Consider the following 26,696-nt stretch of genomic DNA (forward strand, 5'->3'; position numbering starts at 1 on the left):
TAATCAACACACAGATAGTATCTAAATAGTGGAAGTAGATGAGAAATGGTAGGAGGAAACGTAAACTCAAGTTAAAAATAGCACTGTTTGGAGAAAAACAATAGCCTTAGACAAAACTTAACTGACAATATATATTAAGTCAAACAGTACAATATTTTGAACTAACTTTCCATATAGAGGGAAACCTTTAAGGTGGGAAAGGATAGCTGGAACCATGAGACTGTGACTGGTAAAAGCAAACAATGAACGACACTTGAAACAATAACATAAAAGTGCTACTGAACTAAAGCCATTTCATACTAGAAAAGCCAAAATTAAAATATCTAAGTTTTAAGAAAAAACCCACAATCAACAACATTAAAAAATAAGTTTAACAAAAGAACTTGCGTTACCTAACCTGTTTCTTGAAAAAGGCCAAACTAAAACCTAGTATTCTTTTTTATCTCCCAATGCCAATTTTTTTAATTAAAAAAATAAAGATAACCTGATTACTAACAAATCTAGTTAGAAACAGAACGAGTCGAGTTTTTTTCTTTTTTTAAACTGTATAATTACTAACTGAAAAGGAAAGCACTTCTCTGTTCGTAATAAGTCAGCTTTTGTGAAGGCAATTTATTTTACAAATTCAAGTTGAAACAATATTCTGATGCCTCCCCCAACTTCAGTTTACAATGAAGAACTCAAAGTCAAATCCACATAAAGCAAAAAATCTTTTCATAATAGGAGTGAACATCCAATAATTTATTTGATCAACAGAACACTATTTCTAAAAAGAGCTCTCCTTTAAACAGAAGATATAATACAAAGCAGGTTATCCTGTCTCAACATACACTTTTCTTCTTTGTCCATTTCTCCTTATATTTCCATTGTTCTTTCAAGTAATTTCACTGAGATATCTAAACCATCCCTTCAACATTACCATTTATTTCTACAGGCAAAGGTGGTTCAAAGAACTAGTGACTCATCTATCTACTATCAGTGTGGCTAAACCACAGTGCCCATTTGGGTTAATAACGCACAAGGTCAAACAGAGGTTGACAGTCCATGATCAAAGCAAGCTGGCTATTCTTTCTGTCATTTATATAGAACACACAAGACGTGTTTATCTTCACCAGCCTCTGAATGACCTCCTTTAGGTGGCATGGAAAAGATTCCACATTTCTATAAAGCACTAACCAAAGGAGTTTTCTTATTTGATACTCTCATTAAGAGCAAATTTTATTTTTTTGAAACTTTTGATCTTTTTCGTTTACTCAAGAACCCCTCAAGTTTAAGGCCATATTGTCTAAATCAAATTGGTTTAATGCATAAAACAAGGACAGGGCAACTGGCAAATGCTCAAGAGGAAAGAGTATGCATACAACAGGCTGCCACCACAAAACATGGGCCTCATTAGAGATTTTTTTCAAAATTAGTAAAGGCAATAGCATTTAACATTTCAAAGTTCAAAAGGCAGCCAGAAAAGTCATTCTTAACTCCTTTTTTACTACTTAAAACTCCTACTGTCTTATCAATCTGAACATCAATAATACAAACACTGTAAAGTCTTAGTAATTAGATCAACTAGTAGAAAGTACTGATCAGTACAGCCTACGGATTAACACATATGCATTTTCATGCCAGGTATGTAACTTGGACTAGATTAAGGAATTATTTAAAAGTAGAATGATTTACTGTCAGCATTACTGTATAAAATGAAAATTTCCAAATAATTTTAAGCCGTTATTCTCTGTGACCAAGGTTAAATAATACTCCCAATATATTTTATACTGTGAAGTTGCAAAACTAATACTTTTGACCACCACCACCAAGAGAAGAAAAAAAAAAGGCCCTGGCTGTCTTGTCACAAATTCACAATTCTGGGATCTTATGCATTGATTACATGAAAGATAGTAAATCTCTCAGTTTTCTTCCTTTTCTCCTGTTAAAACAAGAGGGTCCTACTGCCTGGTAGCTCAGGAGAAATAAAATGAGTTGATAATACACAAACAACTATTAAATATCAAAAATACATATGGCACAGAGAACTACGTTCAATATCCTATGATAAACCATAATGGAAATTATATAAAGAAAGAATGTATATATATGTATAACTGAATCACTTTGCTGTACAGCATTAATTAACACAACATTGTAAATCAACTATACTTCAATAAAAAAAATTTCTACAGTCGAAAAAAAAGAATACATTGGGAGAGAGACAAAAGCAGATGATCAGAAATTAAGGCGAACGCTCAGAAATAAGTGGCAAAGTGAAGCAATCATTATTTGTAGGGGGTTCAGGTTAGAAAAAAAGAGCCCCCAGTCCATCCTGAAAATGGGTGAATATGAGCATAATGCATTAGGTGCAGCTGAACAAGGAGAGATGAAACACCCTATCAGGGCCTCCTTGAATTTAAATGTTGCCTCACTGTCATGGGGGAAAAGTGCATGCTCATGAGGAGGCTGAAGGGAAAGGACGGAGCTGGAGGCTGAGAGAAGACAAATGTGTCGCATGACTGAAGGTGTAATAAAGTTTATGAACTATTTTTCTTTGTTTTGCTTTGTTAGGAGACAGTGGTGAAAGGGGGGGAACATTTAAGTAAAGCAAAATGCTTGACAAGAGTAGGTAATCTTTCACTGAAAGTCTTTAAATGTATAAATGTCACTTGAATTTGACATTTTCTCAATGTTAATTGTTACTGTGCCTTCTACAGGATTATATTTATTCTGGAAGCAAATCCAACGTTAGCTTAGGCGGTATGTTAACAAGAACTAGCTGCGATTAGCAAAAGCTTTCAAAGCCATTTAAAAAAATACTTAATCACCTATAATACTGTTTTTAAATTTTCTTTCAAGCAAGCAGAATAGTGCATTAAAGGAACCTGTGCTCTCTACCACTAGTGTTGTAGTGTTAAAATGACAAACATCTTAAGTGATTACCTCACTTAATCTTTCAAACACCGTATCGTTACCTTGAACTGCATTCACCAGAGTTTATGTAAGAAAACCCATTGACACAAGTTATATTTGAGTTTTTAAATAAACTTTTAGAAACAGTCTAGAAGTGTATCGGTTAATCACATTTTAAAATTGATAATCACACAAACTGAATTCTCTGGGGTTTGTACTTAGAGGCACTAAAGTATCTTTGTATCTTATGCCTCTCCTATAGGAGAAAAAGTAGATAATCAGGGAACATGATAGACTTCCCATAAAAGGCATTCTTTGAAAATAAGCAGCACCTGGTAAACATCCTGCTCTGCTCTTGGTTTAATTCTCCCTTCTTCTGGTCCTAACCATGACCCTAACTCCCCTGTTCCATCTCACATCACTACCACCCTCCTAAGCCTCCCACCATCGTTCAGGTAACAACTCTTCTCTGCTCCTTCCATGATTTCTAAGTTGAGGAAACCATCATATTCAACTATCGCTTCTATGGAAACAATGCAAAATCTGTACCTCTAGTGGTGCCTCTTTGATATCTGCCTCAATTCTGTAACTGCTTATCTGACTTCTTTACCTGGTATTAAATTTAACATCGCACAGGCTCTAGTGAGACTACCTAGGTTAACATCCCACCTCCACCACTTATGAACTCAACAGCTTTAGAGAACTTCATCTGCAAAACAGACGCTTCTTCATCTGTAAAACAGAAATAAAATTGGAACCTACAACTCATTGGTAGACTGCAAGAATTAAACTACATAATATCTAATTGATGTAAAGCACTTTGAACAGTGCCTGCCACATAGAAGACACTTGATAAAAATCAAATATTATCCATTACTTTTTTATAACATTTAGCTGTAACTTTACATACAGCACATTCGAAAACAAAAACATGTCTTCCTTCAAACTGGAGAACAAAAAGGCACTAGCGGTATCAAACATCTAGACTTATTATAAATCTATACTAATTATGACTATGTCAGGTAAGCAGTAGTAGAATAAGCACCAAAATAAAGAAACAGATCAGTGGAACCAAATAGAGAGCCCACAGACAGACCCAACCATCTATGGACACTCAGCCTATGACAGAGTGGATAATATATAGATAAAAGGAGAAAGGACAGGTTTTCAAAAAATAAATGATACTGGAAAAAGTCGGAGTCTACACAGAAAATAAATAAATAAAATGGGATCCTCTTCCTGGTATCATACCAAAAAAAATCAACTCCAGATGAATTATAAACCTGAATGTAAGAAGTAAAAACCATGGAATTTTTAGAAGAAAATACGTAGAATATCTTAACTTCAGAGTAAGGAAAGACTTCTTAAACAGTAAGAGCGCGGACCCAAAGGCAAAGGTTGATAAATTTTAAGCCAGAATTTCTCTTCATCCTAAGATACCATAAAAGAAAGTGAAAGATAAGCCACAATTGATACAACATATGTAATATGTAAGGATTAGTATATAGAATACATTTAATGTATTCCCACAAACAAATAATAAAAAAATAACAGGGAAATATATTTAAAGAGCCACTTCACAGAAAAGGAAAATCTAAATGGCAAATAAACATATAAAAGGATGCTCAACATCACTAGTAATCACAGAAACACAAATTAAGACCACGTTGAGATACCATCTCCACCACCAGATGGGCAAAAATTTACAACCCTGACCATATCAAGTACTGGCAAAGAGTGGAGAACAACCACACCCATCCATGACTGGTGGGAGTGAGCGCCAGTACATCCGTTGGGGGAAAAGTTCATCATTACCTAAAACTTTGAATATGCACACACCTGTGACCCAATAATTCCTAGGTACATATCCTAAAATAACTCTTGCACATCCGCACCAGAAAACATGTTCAAAATATTCAGAGCAGCAGTGCTCATGAAAGCAAAACACAGGGAAAACTCAAAACTCTTTCAATAATAAAATGGATAAATTGTGACAAATTCATTCAGTAAAATACTATGAATGGCCAGTTATTTTACATCCATCAACATGGATAAATCTAAAAGCAAAATGTTAAGGAAAAGAAGCAAATCTCAGAACACAAACAGTATAAGTCCAATAAACATAAAAGAGGGCAAAACTAAACAACACATTGTTTAGAGATATATTTAATAGATGATAAGTTTACTAATAAAAGGAAGGGAATGACCCACAAAAGTCAGGATAAAGGTTACATCTCAGGGATATGACTGAAAGAGGGACAACGGGGCAGTTTCTAAGGTCTCAGCAATGCTTTATTTCTTATGCTGGGTGGTAGATATTAGGTGTTAAGTTTGTTAACCTTATTTAAACTGTACATGTTTCATAAACTCATTTATGTATGATATATTTCACAATAAAACCAATGTGGTGGGGGTTGAGTTTGAGAGTGAAGTCAGGAAATGAAAAATCTTAACAAGTCTCTCGGGGGACTTCCCTGGCGGTCCCACGGTTAAGATTCCGCACTTCCACTGCAGGGGGTTTGATCCCTGGTCCAGGAACTAAGATCTCACGTGCTGCGCAGCCAAAAATTTTAAGTCTCTCGGGGAAGGCAAGAAGAAAAATAGGACCAGAGCTAAAAGGGGTGTACGGGGCTGAGTAGGTCTGAGCTTGTTTAAGTACCAATGAAAACGCACCAATGGGGTTGGAGAGATGAAAATAGAGGTGAATGAGGAAATAATTTATAGAATGAAGGTTGTAAGAAGTGGGTGGAGTGGGTGGAGTATGATTCAGAGATGTGAAAAAAAGATACTTCTTTCACTGTAACTTGAGGAACAATTCAAGAACCACGGATTACATGCCCGCTCCCCCAATAAACTGTACTTCTCTTGATGGCCAGGCATTATTAGAACAGTGCTAATGGACAGGGAAGAGAAAAGAGGTAAGGACTGCTTTGGATAGTTTCAAAATGTAGAGACTGGATTCCCTGAGAAAAGTATGTTGTTAATACTTGACAGATATTCAAATCACCTATTAGCTCACTTCACAAATACTCAAATACCTATCAGAAAAGTCTACCTTAAAGTTTTATTCCTTACCAGATAAATTCAAAACAGTATAATGCCCAAAGTCCAACTCATACTTTTGTTGATAACATACTGAGTATTTGTAATGTTAGGAATCTTTTAAAAGCTAACTTCCTGAAAATTAATTCTTACATCACTTATAAAAAGATAAGAAAAAAAATCAACGTCCACTTACTTAATTGAGTTTCTAAAGTGGTCTTCAGCCGGATTTTTTACAGTACAACTATTCAGGAGCCATAAGTCTGCCTCTGATGCATTTTCTATTAAAAAGATAAATATGAAAAAGAAAAGTAAGTATCACATTTAATCAGCCAAAAGTATCCAAGTGCTTACTCAGATGGCACTGGGACCACAGGGGGAGAGGAGAGAGAGCTAGTGGGTAGAGTCAAGTAAACAGGCAATTACAACATAGTAGATAACTGCTTCAGCATGGAAACACTGGTGAGAAATAAATATTAAAATATATAACCTGTGCTATTATCTTCTCATTTAAAATATAAAGAGGATAAGCATTTTCTTCAAACATTTTGAATACTTGCAAGTATTTAATACTAACAAAAACTAAAGTAAAACTGGCCTAATCTTACCTCTGAATATGAAATTAATTGCCCCTTTTTAGGCTGTGTTAATATTTTTCAAGCACATGTATTATACACTGAATATTCTTCAGCTTGAGATGTTACTAAAAATATTGTTTGTCTTCTTTGAAAAAGTTAATGATTTACATCAAAGTGAGTCTTTTATTCCTCACTAATTTGATTAGATACTGTTATACACTATAACAAACTCACTAGCAACACAACAAATTACCCAAACCAAACCCGTCACGTTTATTGAAATGAATATGTATGTATGTATGTATGGCTGCACTGGGTCTTCATTGCTATGCGCAGGCTTTCTCCAGTTGGGGTGAGCGGGGGCTACTCTTCGTTGCGGTGTGTGGGCTTCTCATTGCGGTGGCTTCTCTCGTTGCAGAGCACAGGTTCTAGGCGCGAGGGCTTCAGTAGTTGTGGTACGCAGGCTGCGGTAGTTGTGGCTCGTGGGCTGTAGAGCGCAGACTCGGTAGTTGTGGTGCACGGGCTTAGGTTCTCCGCGGCATGTGGGATCTTCCCAGACCAGGGCTCGAACCCATGTCCCCTTCATTAGTAGGCGGATTCTTAACCACTGCACCACCAGGGAAGTCCCTCGAAATGAATTTATAAATGCCTGAAGTGCTTGATGCTATTCCAACAGCCTTGCTGCCTAAAAGGACTTATACATTAAAATAGGATTACCACAATGAAAGAAAAACCAAAGTTGAAAACTGCAGCACCTTCAATGTTATTTCAACAAGAACAGAAGCAGAGGTCAAAAGACATGAAGAACTAAGGACATATGGATGTCTGTGTGTACATTCTCTACCTGGGAATGGAGCTTCCAGTGAGAGCATTACATGAGGGGGATGGTGAGCACATCCAAGCTTCTGGTAACTTGGCAAAACTTTTTCCCCAAACATTTTGTTATAAAAATGGTAAATTTTTTACAAAGAGATAAGATCCACAAATTCTTGAAAAGGAAAGCTCCTCATTACTATACATCAGCTGAATACTAGGCTCCCTCCTAGCTTGTCTCCCTCCTTCCATTCATACTCCCCATCCCCACCCAGTTGTCTATTTTCCCACCCAGCAGCCAGAGTGGCCTTTTGTAAAACAGCAATCTGATGACGCCACTTGCCTGCTCAAACTTGGTAATGACGAGTATTCACCGACCTCTTCTAGTTCCCTCCAAGTTAGTCCCCACAATGCCACCGAAAAGATAATCCTCTAGTAGCAATCTGACCACAGTACCTTTTCAACCTTACAGTGATTTACAATTGGTATTCAAGACCCATCCAGATCTCCACCTCCTCAACTGCAATATTCATTTCTCCCTATATTCATCTGTCCTTCCAGGCACACCAACCCAAATTCCTCAAGCTTGCACTATTCCATCTGCCTAGAATATCTTTATTTTCTTCACAGAATGACAGCTCATACCCCTTTCACCTGCCTATCTACCTAGCTAACTCCTTTTCATCCTTCAGTTTCAGCTCGATGTTTGTGAGATGCCCCCTCTCTGCACTCCCACAGTAGACTGTGTCTAGACTATTCTTGCACTTTACAATTCTGTATTAAAATAATTCATTTTTCCAGCCTGTCTTTATTACTATTTAAGAGATATTGAAGACATTTTTTTCTGCCGCTCTCTGAATGTCCAGGACCTAACACAGATTGTTCTACTTACGAGCATAAATCAGTCAACTATCAAAACACAACGAGGATTTACTATGTGTCAGGCTCTGTTCTAAGTACTAGGGATATGAGAGTGAAACCAGTTTCCACCCTCAAGGAGTTTACAGCCTTAAAGAGGAAGTCTGACCAAAACAAAAGACAGAAGTAAGCAAGATAATTTCAGGTACCAGTCAATGATATTAAGATGATTAAAGAGAGTACTGAACAGAGAATAATTGTGGGGTTGCTGGTCAAAATAAGTCTCCCTTGGGGGCTTCCCTGGTGGCGCGGTAGTTGAGAATCTGCCTGCTAATGCAGGCGACACGGGTTTGAGCCCTGGTCTGGGAAGATCCCACATGCCGCGGAGCAACTAGGCCCGTGAGCCACAACTACTGAGCCTGCACGTCTGGAGCCTGTGCTCCGCAACAAGAGAGGCCACGATAGTGAGAGGCCCCTGCTTGCCACAACTAGAGAAAGCCCTCGCACAGAAAAGAAGACCCAACACAGACAAAAATAAATTAATTAATTTTTTTAAAAAAAGTAACAAATGTTCAAGTACAATTGGTGTCAAAAAAAAAAAGTCTCCCTTGGAAGCTTAAATCTGAGTTGAGACTTAAACAATGGGAAGGAATCTGCCACACAAAGATCAGAAGAAAGAGCATTCCAATGAGAAAATAGCACAAGTGCAGAGGCCATGAAACAGGCCCAAGCTTGCCATGTTCCAGTAACAGAGAGAAGACCAGTGTGATTGGACCCAGGGAGAGAAAGGTCTGAGAGGTGGGCAGGAACCAGATAATATTGGCAAGTTAAGAAAATTACATTTATTCTAAGAGTAATGAGAAGTCACCACTGGGTTTCAAACATGAACTAATTCCTACTTCAGAAATCCCATTATGGAAACACTGTGAATAAAAGTCTGTAGATGGGGTAAAAGCAAAAGAAGTGGGGAAAAAAGTAAAGGCAAGAAAATCAGCTGGAAGCTGAGACACTGGTCTAAGGGTAAGAGAAAGACCGCAGAAACCTGGACTGGGATTATAGCAATGGCAAGAATGAGAAGTGAATGGAGGCATGTTTTGGAGGTAGAATTAAAAGAATTCACTGTTAGATCAGGTATAAGTCGTGCAAGAAGGCATCATGTAGGATCGCTAAACACGTGGAAAAGATTCTGGCCTGAGCACCAGTTACTGAGGTGCCATTTACTGAGATGACGGAGGTCTGGAAAGGCACGGATTTGGGGAACAGAGAATCGATAGTTCTGTTGTGGCCATGTTTTGTTTGAAATCCCTATTAAATGTCCAACTAGAAATACTGATCAGCCATTTGTATATATGAAACCAAAGCTCACAGGGGTCCTCCAGGCTGGAGACACAAATGGGAGAATCTAAACCCTAAAAAGATACCTGAATTTAGAGGAATGGATGTGCTCACCTAAGGAGAGAATGTAGGGTGGGGGGAAAAAGGAGAGAGAAAAAGCAGAAGACAGAACATCGGGTTGTTCAAAGGTCTGATGGAGTTGAGATGAGAAAAGGACATGGAAAAGGAACAGCCAATAAGATAAGGGGATAAAAACTAGGGAGCATGGTGTCACAGAAATCCAGAGAAGGAAGTACTTTAAAAAGAAATAATCAATTGTGTTAAATGCTAAGAGTTCAAGAAAGATATCTGTATAAATTGTATAGTATTGTTACCAAAAAAAATAAGATGGTCCTCCACCCTTTTTCATTTTCCTTTCTCAATTTTGAGTATTTGCTTGCTCTGTGCCAACTTACAATCACCCAGCAAAGGCCCTTTTTTAAGGTTTTTAAATAACACAGAAAACAAACTCACTACCAAAGGGGAGTGAAGAGGAAAATCGTATATGGCTATTTGCCAGTAAGTAATGTGATCCCACATGTTCTGCCCCCTATGAACACATTTCCTGGGTTTTAAGATGCCATCAACTATAAGAAACACAACCAAATTTGTAGCAGCTCTTCAAGAGAGGTGGAACATTATTCTCTGTTCTTTTAAGTTTTAAGATACATCCCAACTTCAAACATTAATATAGGAGGCAGAGTGGGGGTGAGATGCATCTGAAACAGAAGAAATAAGCTAGTATTTGGCGTGTCTACCTTAGAGCAGCAGCATCTAGAACAATCAGGAAATACCAGAAGATTTCTAGAACCTCATCACCCCAAATAAAATAACTGTTCAAACATCCTACTGCTGGTAGGTAATTAGGTTACTGGGTTAACTATCTGCTAAGAGAAGGTTAACAGCTTATGTTCTTGCCTTAATCAGAGCATCCATGTCAGGTTCTCCAGTGTCTGGGACAGGGAAACAGAATTAGAGAGGAGAACACAGGGGACAGGACTAGGGAAACGGGCAAGAAAGGACCACGGAAGGGAAAGGCAGTAAGAAGGCGCCAAGACTGGAGGCACAGACTTCGAGAAGACCCAGGAAACAATTCTACCTACCGCGAGACCTGTCCTCCAACACTTGTCCTTGTTAACCCGTGACATGCAGCTGAAAATCATCTGCACATAGGCCAAATATTGCCAATGCCAGAGCTGCGATATCAGTACTGGGGTAAAAAGCTACACACTTGAGGCTAGCCAGATGGAATCTAGACCTCAAGATTTGACTACTTACAGTCTTTCATTATTTCAAATGGCGCTGCAATGAATAGCACTGTACATATATCATTTTGTATTTTTCCCAGATTACCTGTGGAATCAAGTCCAAAAAGGTGTGACTGTTTGGTCAAAGGATAAATTCCCCTCCATAAAGGGTGCATGGCTCCACATTCCCATGAGCAATGCATGAGACTGCCCATCTACCCACAGCATCACCCATGGAGTGTGCTATCAAACCTCTGTACTTCTGGCAATGCGGTGAGAAACAGGGAGCCAGTGGGATTTGAACTGTGCATTTCTCTTATTAAGAATGAGTTGAGCATTTTTTCACATGTTTAAGGGCCTTTGCAGAGTTGGGGTTCCCCCCCCCCGTTTTCCATCTGTTCAGATCTTTAGCCCATTTTTCTACCAGGATAGTCATTTTAATCTCTAGTTTTAATTTACAAATATACACAAATATACACACACACACAAAGAGGATGTTAATCTTCTGTTTATGATAGAAGTTACAATATTTTGTCCCGGCTTGTTATTTTACTTTTTTATAGTTTCTTAATGCTTTTTTATATTCAGGATATCAAATTTATCAAACTTTTCTCTTTTTTAAATTTTACTGAAGTATAGTTGATTTACAACGTTCTGTTAATTTCCGCTGTATAGCAAAGTGACTCAGTTATACATATATATATATATATTCTTTTTCATATTCTTTTCCATTATGGTTTATCACAGGATATTGAATATAATTCCCTGTGCTATACAGTAGGACCCTGTTGTTTATCCATCCTATATATAGTAGTTTGTATCTGCTAATCTATCAAACTTTTCTCTTACTGCTTCCAGATTTTCAGTCATAATTAGAAAGTTTCCTCTACTCCCAGATTATTAAGGAATTCACCCATGTTTTATTTTAATACACACAGGGTTTTACATTTAGATGTTTGCTCTATTAGAACTTTACCCCGATGCACATTGGTCTCACTGAATTTTTTTAATGCGAAATGAAATAAGATCCTTTGTGCTCATACCAAATTGGAAAATATTAGAAAGTATGGTACTACCTAGTGCTAGCAAAGGAATGGGGAAGCTGGCAAGCTCTACTCTGTTGATGAAGTCTATTCTGACAAAACTCTTTGGAATGCAACATGGGAATAGCTGTCAAAAATTTAAATGTGCATGAGAATTTCTCCTACACATGCTTGTAGGATACTTGCACCACACACACATATTTATATACAAACACACAGATATACATATACATATATATGTACACATATATAAATTTTAAAATTCACATGGAAGATTACTGACAAGGCAAAAAACTTGGAAAGCCTACATATCCATTACAAGGAGACTGGTTAAATAAATTATGAGACTGCATCTAAAATGCCATTCAGCTGTTAAAAAAGCAAGATAAATCTGTAAGTACTACTTTATAATAATCTTTGTTATTATCATCAGATGAAAGCAAGGTGAAGAGTAGGTCTTGAATTTCACTTGTGTTTTAAAATGGAAAAAGAGGAAATCCTGTTCTAAGTAAAAAAACAAAAACTCTCAAAGCATAAATATGAAACTGTTTGAGGTGTTTGCCCTTGGAAATAAGATGAAGGTTCAGCTGGTCTCCAATACTGTCTTAATATGCACTTTTATAGTCTCTTTTTTTTGTTTAAACTTGCATGGATATTACTTTTATAATTTTATAAAGTTTAACCCTGAGAAGGGGCACATTAATATTTAATTTACCTCTGTCTTCATTGTTTGAATTTCTAACAGCATTTAAACTAAACTAAAAAAAACTAATCAAGCCTTTAAAAAAATTGTTTTAATTTCCTTTTTCATAGGGCTCAGAATCAATAGTGTTCTTTCATTTTAAGGTAAGAACATAAACTATTTTCCTGCTGTGATCCATCATGAAAACAGTGACCTGATATACATTTTCTGGGACTTTTCTCCCCACTGCTAAAAGCTTTTGCACTCACTGAACCAAGAAAATGATGGTCATTGACACACCACCCACTTTGAGAGTGAGGATGGAGAAACAAACTATTATTTGTTTTAATCGAAACGCATTTACTTTCCAAACTATTTCTTTATGTATACAAGATAAATTACTTCTAAATCCAAAGTAATAAAAATCTGATTGGCAATAATGACAATAGCTAACATTATTGAGTACATATTATGTACCCAGCAATGAGCCAAGCACCTCATACTCCTTTTTCTCCCCCATTTAATCCTCCCAATTTGAGGTGGGTTCAACTTTTACTCCAGTTTTACAGAGGGGGAATCTAAGGCTTAGAAAGGATAAGTAACTTGCCTAAAATCACACAGTAAGAGAGGGGCCAGGATTAGAAATCCAGACAAACTGACTTCAGAGACTGTAAATTTAAGGAAATTAGAATGCCTCATTAGGGGCTCTTTGCTTCTTGATCAAAAATAATATAGACAATACCTAAAAACAAAGTAAAAAATGTATTACATGACCTTGAGGTTGCTTCATGATACTACTTCTAATAAGACAAATAACTAGGCTTCAAATGGAGCTGTTTGGCTATTTCCAAAATCCAAGATGTTGAACATGTCAGCTCTTGGCCATCCGTTATCAGTGGGAAACAGGCAAGTAAAGAAAGAATTAATACTGAGTGCATATAAAATGGATAACTGGCCTTCCCTGGTGGCGCAGTGGTTGGGGGTCCGCCTGCCGATGCAGGGGACGCGGGTTCGTGCCCCGGTCTGGGAGGATCCCACATGCCGCGGAGCGGCTGGGCCCGTGAGCCATGGCCGCTGAGCCTGCGCGTCCGGAGACTGTGCTCCACAACGGGAGAGGCCACAACAGTGAGAGGCCCGCGTACCGCAAAAAAAAAAAAAAAAAAAGGATGACTAATAAGAACCTGCTATTAAAAAAAATTAATAAAATTCAAACAAAAAAAAATACTGAGTGCAGGAGCATTACTGCGGAGCACAGGCCGACTTTCAAAGCAACCAATCTTCCCTTCCCCCTGCAGCCTTCTGCATAATGGTGGCATTACAGAAGAGATGGGCATGGTTCATATCAACAGTACCCACAATAAACCATTTACCTTACACAACTGTTCCATCTGAAAGTCAACTAGAGGAGCAGCCTCAAACAGTAAGAGGAGCCTTACAACTACTTAAATCCATAGATTTAAGTAAGGCAGCTAGGCAAGCTGATACAAATAAAAATTCATTAAGAACAAAACGAAGAGGGAGAAAAGTCTTGATTATTTTGGACCCAACAGCATTTGGGGGGAATTTTTTACCACAGAACTCTGGAAGGCAAGGCAAGTCCAAACAGTTTAAATGTCCATTATGTTTAATCACAGCTGGGAGTTTATTTATGTAATACAGATCATTGGATGCCTACTAAAAACTCAGAGAATAGAGCATGCTATAATACAAAAATTTTAAAGCACCTTTAAGGAGCATACTGAAAAAAATCTTAAAACCAATAAAAGGCAAAACAAAAATTCTAGTCAACAGATTCATATTTTCCTTCCACATTTCATTTATTGTTCTTCATAGGGACTGTGTAAATGCACAGCATGGAGTAACCATGCTTTCAAAATCTATTTTATAAAAGCAAAGTGATCCATGACAAAGAATGCTCCCTTTAACCAGCTAGGCTTGGAGGAGTGGGAGGCTGGGGAGAAGACAGGGAGAAAAAGAAGGTGTAGGAAAGATGGAGAGGAGAAATGAAAGAGAGAGACGGACTGACAGAGTATCTCTAGCTCCCACGCTGAAATACGTATAGCAAGAACGGACCCTCCTCCACTGTGCAGTGTTGGTGACTGTTCGGCATGTTTCTGAGTGAAGTGGAACACAGCAGCTCCTGGGGAAAGCACTTAGGCTTGGAGATGACACGCATAATGAGTTTGTTCTTTTAAAACAGTCATGCTGAGCGCTTCACAGAAATAAGATGAGGAAACCAAGGGTCAGCTTGAACTCTGTTTACTGTATGAAGGGAAAAGAACATTTTTTTCTCCTAAATGAGAAATAATAGCTGGCAAAACTCTACCAGTAACTACTGAAGATTAATTATATAGCGAAACAGACCTGGTCATAATCAAAATCAGAGCGCTAGACAGACAGACCGTTTACTTATTACTATGTAGAACAGAACACTGCTAATATTCCCCCATTCTCTTTCCAGATCAAATTGCTCTGCTGATCCCTACACATAATTACTTCAGAAGTAACTGTGTCTAAAGAATCCCTAAAAGGATATCTATTTCTAGGTGTTAAATAGGTTTGTAAACTAAGAAGCAATAAATACACCAAATGGACTTCAGAGGGGACTGCGTGATCTGGTCCCCACCCCTCTATCCAAAGCCCACCTTGTATGCTACTATGTTCCTGCCACACTGAGCCTTTAGGCCCTCAGGCCTAATAAGTAAAATTCAAATGTTGAGATGACCAAAATCTAATTGGAAAAAAGTGGGCAAAGTCTATGAACAGTTTACGAAGGAAGAAACACATATGGCTCTTGAACATACAAAAAGATGTTGAACCCCATTCTTAATCAATGAAAACTAAAACTGCACCCCCCAAAAAAACTGTACCATTTTTCTTCACTTCCTATATTGTCAAAATCCCAAAAGTTTGATAACACACTGAACTGATGTAACCATGAGGAAACAGGCACTCTCATGCATTGCTGGTGGGAATACAAACTAGGCCACCACCTATGGAGGCAATTTGACATGATCTCCCAAAATGGCAAATGCATATCCTCTGACCAAGCAGTTCCAAGAATTTAGCTATGACAAACGTACTTGCACAGGTGCAAAGTCATTAACTACAGCTTTATTTCTAACAGCAAAAGGTGACTGACTAAAGACATTTTAGTTTATTCAGAATTGAGACTCCTATGGGGGGAGAGATAAATTAGGAATTTGGGATTAACATATATACACTACTATATATAAAATAGATAATCAATAAGGACCTACTGTATAGCACAGGGAATTCTACTCAATAATCTGTAATAACCTATACGGGAAAGGAATCTGAAAAAGAATGGATATATGTATAACTGAATCACTTTGCCATACACCTGAAACTAACACAACATTGTAAATCAACTATACTCTAATATAAAATAAAAATTAAAAGAAAAAAGAATTGGGCTTCCCTGGTAGCGCAGTGGTTGAGAGTCTGCCTGCTGATGCAGGGGACACAGGTTCGTGCCCCAGTCCGGGAAGATCCCACATGCCGTGGAGCGGCTGGGCCCACGAGCCATGGCCACTGAGCCTGCGCGTCCGGAGCCCGTGCTCCGCAACGGGAGAGGCCACAACAGTGAGAGGCCCGCGTACCGCAAAAAAAAAAAAAGAATTGAGACTCCTATAAGCTACTTACAAAAGAAAAAAAAAGTAGAATAACCTCGAAGTCCTAATATAAAAAGATCTCCAGGACACATTGTTCAAAGAAAATAATAAGACACTAAAAATATATATACACTATGCTACCACTGGAAACTGAGAATACATATTCACATTTGCTTGTATTCATATTAAAAAAAATTTTGGATGTACATCAGAAACAAATAGCAATGGCTGGGATGGGGAGGAAGGAGTCGAATAGGACTGATGGGAGACAAGAGGAAGATTTTTTTCCTCGTATAACTTACTTTTTATTTTTGAACCTATTCAAAAATTAAGCATTTTCAAAGTAAAAAAGCAACTGTAAAAACCGTAGCTTGTCTTAATCCTCCTATCTTCCCATTTCTTTACTCCCTTCCATAGTCAAACATCTGGAAAGACGTGTCTGTCTGTACCAGATGTACTCTGCCACCTCCCATCCACTCCTCCACCACTTCATTTTGATGAAGACCTTCAACCACTCTCCATTCCCCGGACACCACTTTCATCGAGGGAACTGATGGCAAATGCCATAGACAGCACACCATGCAGTCAAACACTTTTTTCTTTACGTTGTGGAGAGCATCACTCTCCTGTTTTCCTCCTACCTCCTTGGCTGCTCTACTTTATCCATTCCCATCTGCCCTCCATGAAGCAGAGTTCCTTAGGACTAGATTTTGGTTCCCTTGTCATCTATTCACTGGATGATTCCAACCATACCTCTCACGGTTTTAAGTACTGCCAGTGCACTGAGAGGTAATAGCCAAATTTATTCTCCCAGTTCAGACATCCATCTGAGCTCACTATACAACTCATCTAGTAACATCTCCACTGGAACATACTGAAAAAATATTGAACTGGACACAGACCATTTCCAAAACTGAACTCTCCAATTTTCAGGTTCTAGTTAGGAAAACAGAAACCACTCTAGGCATTAAGATAAAGAAAAATTAATACAGAAGTGTGCTTAATGGGCGATGGAAAAGCCAAGACACCAAATGTCTTCACCAAATGGGGAAGCGGGAAGCAACCAGGAGATGAGTAACAGCAGGAAGCCATTATCAGCCTAAGGGCTGGAGGGACTGACTGGAAGAGCCCAGAAGCTGTGATCACTGGCAGGGGCAAGAGCAACAACAGGGGCTGCCCATCGGAAAGCAGCACTGCAACGAAGGGAGGAGCTGTCTGATAGGGACAGAAGCCACCGGAATGAAACTGCCACTTCCTGGAACCGGATCCAGAGCAAAAAGCGTGGGAGGAAACCACCCTACTTCCTCCCTACTCCCATTCGCCAGGCTTCCATTAGCGCCTCCTGTTGGCCAAATCTAACCACAAGAGCCAAAAGGCAAGGAGACTGAAATGCAGTTCCATGCAATACAGAGGACAGAGGAAATCAGGGAATTGAAACTGAGAGCCAGCAGGCAAATGACTAAACCTTCCATCTTCCAGAATTCCCCATCTCCATAAATGGGATCTCAGATCTAAGAGTACATCTAAGTGTACTCATGCTGAAACCAGAAACCTGGGAGTCATCATTAATCATTCCTTTCACCTCACCATCTCTCGCAGCAAATCCAACAACTCCCAAAGGATTTTACCTCCAAAGAATGTGAATATGTCTGCTGTTCATCTCCACAGCTGCCACCCTTGTGTACGTCTCCTCCCTCCCTATGGCTGCCATTACAGCAATTATGAAAACTATCAATGAACCAAAGGGAAGCAAGAGTTGTTTTAACTAGATTATCATGGATAATCTATACATGTGGACAATGAAAACTGGGTGAATAAGGTACACACTATTGGCAGCCAGCTGCAACTATATTTTGCTAAGGAGAACATAATTCATTATTGAGAATTTGCTACAAAACAAAAAATAGAATTGTTTAAAAAATATAATTGTATCTTTTTTTTTAAAGAACAACTCAGTAAAATAAAATTCCAGTTTATTGTTGGACAACAGTGTTTCACACATACATCAACAGACCAAAAAACTAAAGTCACTTCATAGAGAAAAAAAGGGGAAAAAATTAATCTTTTATCTTTGGCTTTTATAACCATCTCATAAAACTACTTATAATACAGCTAAGTACACACCCCAAAAAAGTTACTGGCATCCTGGGAATAAGACTGTTTTTGTTGTTGCTTTTGCTTTGGTTTTTTTCTAACCAGTTGTTTTTTCTCCTTTGAGATTATAATGAACATGGTCACACAACAAGTAAAGTCTGAAGTAGGACAGAGGACACTCCAAAGGCTGGTCTGGTCATCCAAGATCATTAAAAATGGCTGACCCCTAAGAGTATGTTCAAAAATAAACATGCAAATTAAAATACAAACAAATGTTCCTTTTGAAAGCACTTTTTTTTAATTGAAGTACAGCTGATTTACAATGTTGTGTTAGTTTCAAACGTACAGCAAAGTGATTCAGTTATACAAATATATACATATTGATACATATATAAATCTATCCTCTTTCAGATTCTTTTCCATTATAGGTAATTACAAGATATTGAATATAGTTCCCTGTGCTATAGTAGGCCCTTGTTGGTTATCTATTTTACATATAGTAGTGTGTATATATTAAAAGCAAACACCTAATTCATCCCCCTCCACCCCGGTTTTTCTCTTTGGTAACCATAAGTTTGTCTTCCATGTCACCTTTAAGAAAAGAAGCAGGACCTTGAAAGATCTGGGGTTTTTTCTTCTGTTGCAAATTCACGTTGTGTGTTTGGTTGGGTGCTGGGGAGCACGCGTCACCTGCAGGTGACTCTGCCCGCAGTGGGCAGCCTGGGGGCCTCTCTCCTCCAAGGTAATCATGTTTAGATTCTGAGAGAGGAAGTGGGGAGTGAATGGCTCAGGGTGGCCTTCCCCCCCGACCCTTTCTTCTTAGTTTAACTTCTTTGTTTTTGCTGTCTAGTCATCCTCATCAGTTTTCCGCTTCTTGGTGTCAACACTGTCAGCCCTGTCACCTTCAGCTGCCCATCTGCCCAGAGCTGCCTCAGCCTCCTTGTCTTCACTCCACCCTCTTCCTCCCCACAGCCCCCTTCCCCCTCCTCCACTGCTCCCCACCTTCTTCCACCTCACTGGCAGCCTCCTGTTCCCCACCTCGTTAGCCTTCCCATCAGCAGTATACCTTTTCCACTCTCTACCTCCTCCACAACTTCCTTCTTCTCCTTTAAGTCCGTGGTGATGATCTCAGAGCTGGTGTCCATGGCCGTGTCTGACATGGTGGGGCACACCAGAGATCCAATGCAGCAGACAAAAAAGAAAGCCCCAGTTGGGGGACTCTGGCAATGAAGCAGCCTGAGTCCATGTCTGCGGAGGAGGCATACAGACCTGTGGCTGCAGTGAACAGGGAGCCAGTCTCAGGGACAATGAAAAGATGGCTTTTCAGAGCAGCCAACTAGTCCAATTGTATCTTTACATTCATGTATTCCATGGAAAATTTCCTTCCTGATTCAAACATTTTAAAAGTAGTATATTGAAAAGAGTTCTATTTACCCAAAGAGCAAATCATAACAACCTAGAGAAACCACTCACTAGCAAATTTGCAAAACATCTGGTTTCCATTCAGATTATATATAATGCTCAACTGTTTAGCACAAATCGATAACTTGATTCATCTGCTTGGAATGGTACACTTCCACGACCAATTCTAGAATACAGAAGTATCTCCTTGAAGGGAAGTTTAGGTTATCTGCTGAATATTATTATTGCTAATACCAGAGCTACCTCTAGGATTTTGACCCAGCAAACTTACTGGGTCAAAACAATTACCAGTTTGGTTATCAAAAGAGAAATATCCATAGGATACTGCCAAGGGAGGAAAGAGCCAGATCAAAAATAAAGCTATGGACTAGGCATAGGTTCACTGGACTTCAAAGTACAACGAAGAATAACAAAGATCTATGACTGGAATAATGAAACTGACTGTTGAGTGAAGTACTTTAAAGCCAGTGTCCATTCGGACTTGTTGATGCCCACACCACACCAATATTATATATTTTGACTATGACTCCCGGAGAGAAACAAAATGCGCCAACTGCATACCTAAGCGGGCATCCAATAACTGCTGTTCAATTGATTCATAAATAATATCCCCAAATGACAGTATCAAACTTTCTAAAATTACAAATATGTTTTACCAATTTGAGACAAAGAATAAGAGACAAAGAGAAGAAAAACCATTGCCTTCAAGGATAATTTGGGAAAGAAATCAATTAGAAAACGATTAGAAAACCTTGCCCATTTGTCACAGCAGCTGGGGACTTCCTGAGAGAAGCGAGTATTTGATTATCTGACACCAGTGCACAGAAATAGGGAGAAATAGCTTAATAAAACGAGTAAGATCATTTAACTAGAATTTGACTTGTGGAATATATTAATGTTACCACTTTTGAAAATTAATATTGATATCCCCTATCTCCAAATCTGCTTTTCAGATTTAAATTTTCTTTCTTTTAGGTGATTCAAAATTTTGATTGAGTCATTTTCTACTTAAAGTCAGAAGTAAAGTACTCTAGTCTTAATTTTGCTTCAAAACACTAGAGACAATATAAAAATTATTACACTTCAGGCTTCCCTGGTGGCGCAGTGGTTGAGAATCTACCTGCTAATGCAGGGGACACGGGTTCAAGCCCTGGTCTGGGAAGATCCCACATGCCGCAGAGCAACTAGGCCCGTGAGCCACAACTACTGAGCCTGCGCATCTGGAGCCTGTGCTCCACAACAAGAGAGGCCGCCATAGTGAGAGGCCCGCGCACCACAATGAAGAGTGGCCCCTGCTTGCCACAACTAGAGAAAGCCCTCACACAGAAACGAAGACCCAACACAGCCAAAAATAAATAAATAAATAAACAAATGTGGGGTTTAAAAAAAAGAATATTTATAAAAAAAAATTATTACAATTCAATGATTTAAAAAAGGCAAATAATCTGATTAAAAATGGTCAAGAGCTCTGAATAGACATTTCTCCAAAGATATACAAATAAATCATCATCACATGAAAAGATGCTCAACATCAGTACCCATCAGGAAAATGCAAATCAAAACTACCAGGAGTTACCACTTCACATCTACTAGGATGACTATAATAAAAATAAATAAAATGAAATAATAACAAGTGTTGATGAGAACACAGAGAAATTAGAACCATCATGCACTGCTGATCAGAAAGTAAAACAGTATGGCTAATTTGACTATTAGTATAGCTAACAGTCTGGCAGTTCCTCAAATTGTTAAGCATAGAGTTAACATATGATCTAGAAATTCCTTTTCTGGGTGTATAGCCTAGAGAAGTAAAACTATATGCCCACACAAAAAAACTGTACATCAATGTCCATAGCAGCATTATCCCTAATAGCCAAGAAGTAGGAAAAACTCAAACATCCATCAGGTGATGAATGGAGAAATACATTGTGGTATATCCATACGACGGAATATCATTAGGCAATAAAAAGAAATGAAGTAGTGATACATGTTTTAACACGGATGGACCTTGAAAACCTGGTAAGTGAAAGAGGTCAGTCACAAGGGAACACACGTCATATGATTCCACTTAAATGAAATGTCAAAAGAGACAGAAAGCAGAATGTTGATTACCCAGGTCTGGGAAAGCGAGCAAGGAGGACTGAGGGGTGACAGCTAAAGCAGTTTGTTTGGGGTAATGAAAATGTTTTAAATTGACTGTGGTGATGAATGTACAATGCTGTGAATACACTAACAACTACTTAATTGTACACTTCAAATGGTGTATGGTAGGAGAATCATTATCTCAATAAAACTGCTTAAAAAACACAACAACAGTAACAAAATACTACAGATAAGCTTGAGCCACACCATCACCACTCTCCTCACTTCTGTGCCCTCTGCCTAAATGTCTCTTCCACCCACCAGCTCTAGCAAACTCCTACTCACCTGTCACAACTCAGGTACGTCATCACCCCAGGAAGTCTTCTCTACCCTCTTCAGAAAGAGTAAGGCACTGCTCCCCGTGTGTGCACAGATGAGCTAGTAGTGGTGGTAAAGATTCATAAATGTGTCCCCCCCTTAGTATGAGTCCCTCAATTGTCTATTCATCTTTAAATCCCCAGAGCCAAGCTGAGGACTTAGAAGAAAATATGCTCTTATTGTGGATGGAGGGAAAGAAGGGAGGAAGGGAAGGGAGTGATAGAGGGAAGGAGGGAGTGAGAGAAGCAAAGAGGGGAAGCCAGGGCAGGGAGAGAGAGTAAGAAAGAAAGAGAGGGGGAGGGGAAACGCATGAATGAACAAACAAATGAGCAAAGTAGCAAAGATCAGGGCAGCAGAAAGGTGCGCTAATGAGTACTCATCAAGACCTAACTTCCGGGGCAAACAGACGAGTTCTTGTCAGTAATCAAAAAGTTAACTTGAGAGAAATACTACTTTCAGCAGAAACTGGGGTCAAGCTCTGATAGCAAATCTGATATTTCTTCCAGGGGATCTTCTTGCTCTAACAAGAACAAATAACGCAGCAACTTTTCATTCTATGGAACACCGTGTACTGATAATTTTTTTTTAATTACACTTACAAAATTATCACAGAAATAATTTTTTCATTTAATACATTATGAAATTTATATATATAATTATAGAAAAAGTAAAATAAAAACCCTATGCATTAAAAATAGATTAGAGGGCTTCCCTGGTGGCGCAGTGGTTAACAATCCACCTGCCAATGCAGGGGACATGGGTTCAAGCCCTGGTCTGGGAAGATCCCACATGCCGCGGAGCAACTAAGCCCATGCGCCACAACTACTGAGCCTGTGCTCTAGAGCCCGCGAGCCACAACGACTGAAGCCTGCGTGCCTAGAGCCCATGCTCCGCAAGAAGAGAGGCCACTGCAGTGAGAAGCCCGCGCACCGCACTGAAGAGCAGTCCCCGCTGGCCACAACTAGAGAAAGCCCACACGCAGCAACAAAGACACAATGCGGCCAAAAATAAAAAAATAAAAAAAAAAAGATTAGAAGGAAATATACCAAAATATTAACAGTAGCTGTATTTTGATAATGGCACTCATATTCTAAACATCAGGTCTTCCTAGATTCTAGAGGCTTTCAGACACGAGTCTGGGCCTGACAAGGCAGAGCTTCTTCCCCAAGCCTGATCCCAAGCATCTGGAGGTTCGTAAGGTCTCTGGAGACATGTTCTATAGCATCCAAATGGCTCATCTGGAAGGGCTGGCCCCTCAGAGAGTTGACTTTGACCCCAAGGGCCCTCTCTTCGTCCAATTATTCAAGAGAGGCCCATGCTGGAACCTGCCCAGCCAGGGTTCTAACACTGGCCTTGAAGAAGGCTATATTGACTATTCAGAGATAGGTAATAAGGGACAGAGGTAGGCTGTTAATTATGGGAAAAGGAAGCCTCCAGTGGGAAAGAGGTTTCTGTAAAAACAAAAGAACTCAGTGACTGATTAGATATGGGAAATGACAGAGTGAAGATTTAAGGTTTCTAACCCACAAGGCTAATGCAAAGAGTGACACCAGTAACGTAAGTGGAAGCTGTAGGGAGGAGCAGGTCAGAGGAAAAGAGTGTAACTTTGGCATTAGACACGTTCACTTTAAGATACTATCCAGTGATCTATGTGAGCAGAACTGCACCACAAACAATTGTAAACGCATGACAGAACTCATATAAGATCAATGATGTTGATGTCACCAAAGATGACAGACACCAGGAACCGCAGTGAGGAGGACTACTGTACACCAGGGGTAAAAATCATCAAGGAGGTGGAAATGTGTCACAGAGGCAGAATGGGTGGGCAGGACTTCAAAAGTGGAGTGTTTGCCTGACTGAGTAATGGTGACAGAACAATGGACTTAAAGTGGTAGCGAAAAGCAAAAACTATGCTGACCTCTTCTCTGCCTTATGAATCAGAGGGAATTCGCCTAGAGATCACAAGTGCAATTAAAATGCTTGACTTAATTTCCTGTAGATTTCCATTGGACTACGCAATAAATTAGAACTAAAAAACCACATACGCATAGTGTTTTACCCTTTGCGAAGCATTTTCAAATACTTCATCTCATCTAATCTGCCCAGCAGCCCCATGAAGTGAGTATTTATGATTCCCACCTTATGGATGAGGAAACAGGGACAGAAAGATGTTGTGACTTGCAGAGAGGCATCCTAAACTGGAAACCAGGAGGCAGGGCCAGGACGACCTGTGTCTCTAACAGGTGAACTGAAGCACTCTGAAATCTGCGCTATCAATTTCCCTTTTGAGGGAAATGGCAATGTTGCCTTTAACTCCCATGTATAGGGATTACTTCTTTCGTGATGCCTACAACAACTAAGCTTCGCACATTTAGTCACAGATTATAGTCATCTACTTTCCTCTATAGAAAACAAAGTTTAGGGCTTCCCTGGTGGCGCAGTGGCTGAGAATCCTCCTGCCAATGCAGGGTACATGGGTTCAGTCCCTGGCCTGTGAAGATTCCATATGCCATGGAGCAACTAGGCCCATGCGCCACAACTACTGAGCCTGCGCTCTAGAGCCCGTGAGCTACAACTACTAAGCTTGAGTGCCACAACTACTGATTCCCGCACACCTAGAGCCTGTGCTCTACAACGGGAGAGGCCACCACAATGAGAAGCCCACACACCACAGCTGGAGAAAGCCCGTGCACAGTAACGAAGACCCAACACAGCCAAAAATAAAAATTAATTAATTAATTATTTTAAAAAAAGAAAGAAAATAAAGTTTACATTTAGAATGCTATAAATTATCTATACTCATATAAAGAGCTATGAAGTAGAAAGCAGAGATGAGAAAGCAAACGTCGGGGGGTTGGATAAGAATGTAACAACTAAGAGGAGACTGGAGCACCCCTCACCCTCCCCGCCTTCCATACTGATTGCGTACAAGGCGATGGGGTGGGGCCGAGCAAGGTCAGCAGTCACGCTGGGGGAGGTGGGTGGTATCAGAGCCCATCCAAGGGGAGGAGGCTGTCAGAGCACAAGCAGGAGAAGAAAGGCATCTGTACAGGAGGGTGACTCTGCATGGGGGATCAGTGGACAAGAAATGAAGAAGGGAGGGACGGCCACAAAGGAAAGTGGCCTGACGCCAGGTGACAGAGCCTGAGCAGAGCAGGAGCATCCCCCAAGGCACACAGCCCAGCCCAGGGTCTCAGCGCCCAGGAGAAGCAAGAATGGCATCCCTGCAGGGGGCAGCCCAGGGTGGGTGTCAGAGCTGCAGCACAGTGAGAGGGGCATATGCACGTAAGGACAGCCTGGCCCGCGAAGCCCAAGCCCAATGGAGGTGACGAGGGCCGCCACATGGAGCGGGTGGTGGCAGCTGCCCAGCGTCTGCTGTCAGACCATAAACAGGGTGAGGAAAGTATGCACGCAGGAGGACGGCCCTGCGAGGTGTTCGGAGGCTGTGCTTGCAGGGCACTGGAATCCGGGAGGGGTGAGGAGGCCATCTCTGTAGGGCCGCACCAAGGTACAGAGTACAGGAGTTCCAGAGAGGTGAAAGTTTGATGAGGAAATTTACATAGCTCAAGGAACCCTCTCACAAAATACATTATTAACAACAGGAAAAAAATAACCTTACAGTACAGACACTTGGCAGACATCACCTTAATCAACTGATCAAAGTTAACATCACCAATAATGGGACAAATCCAAATCAGGTGTCACTTGATAGGATGCACTAAGAGGATCGATTTTGAAGATATTCCTACCAAAGATGCCTAACTTGAACCTATGCAGGAGAAACATTAGACAGACACAAATCATGGGAGGATCATTCAATAACTGGCCTGTACTCCTCAAAAATGACAATGATAAAAAGGCAAGGAAAGAGAGAGAAACTGGTCCAGATTTCAAAAGTCTTAAGGAGACATGACACCTCAATGCAAAATCCTCTTGCTATAAATGACGTTATAGGGATAACCTGTGTGAGGCGTGAAGAAGAGATGGTACGGAGGTCTGAGGGCCAATTCCCATTTTTGATGGCAGCGTTGTGGTTTCTGTTGGACAATAACTTGGAAGAAAACAGACACTAAAGCATTTGGGGGTGATGAGGCAAAAGTGAACAGCTTACTCTCAAATGGCTTAGAAAGGGAAAAGGAAAAGGAAAAGATTTTCTGTAGTGCTCCTGCAACTTTTCTGTAAACATCATTTTTTTTATTTTATTTTATTTTTGAAACCAAGAGGCAATTAGAGGGACAGGCTGCTTGGCAACATAAGAATACAAGGCTGCCACCAAAAAACTGCAAGAGAACGAAAGGCATTAAAAAACACGGAATATGACTATCCACATGGAAGTATTTTTTCTCTGATAGGAAAACAAGCATCAGTTTTATGGGAACAATGTCAGTGGCAGGACCAATAAAGATACTGGCAAACTGGGTTTTTTGTAAATGTCTATATTAAAGGAAAATCTACTTTAAAAGCCAAAGAGAGACAGGTGGAGTCAAGATGCTGGACTAGGAGGACGTGTATTTTGTGTCTCCGAACAACTAGGGCACCTATCAGGCACC

General features: G+C 39.7%; 1 protein-coding gene and 1 pseudogene across 2 annotated transcripts in view; both read right to left on the reverse strand.

The window, feature by feature from the left end:
- Nucleotides 1-26,696, reverse strand: part of CDKAL1 (CDK5 regulatory subunit associated protein 1 like 1) — a 649,098-nt gene that overhangs the window by 540,948 nt on the left and 81,454 nt on the right. For both annotated transcript variants that reach the window (XM_060164267.1, XM_060164266.1), the window contains one exon: nucleotides 6,134-6,218. In XM_060164267.1, coding sequence (XP_060020250.1) covers nucleotides 6,134-6,218 — 85 coding nt within the window. The remainder of the gene's footprint in view (nucleotides 1-6,133; nucleotides 6,219-26,696) is intronic.
- LOC132526971 (prothymosin alpha-like) lies at nucleotides 18,995-19,421 on the reverse strand (annotated as a pseudogene).

Source organism: Lagenorhynchus albirostris, chromosome 10, assembly GCF_949774975.1.
Source record: "Lagenorhynchus albirostris chromosome 10, mLagAlb1.1, whole genome shotgun sequence".
Taxonomy (NCBI): Eukaryota; Metazoa; Chordata; class Mammalia; order Artiodactyla; family Delphinidae; genus Lagenorhynchus; species Lagenorhynchus albirostris.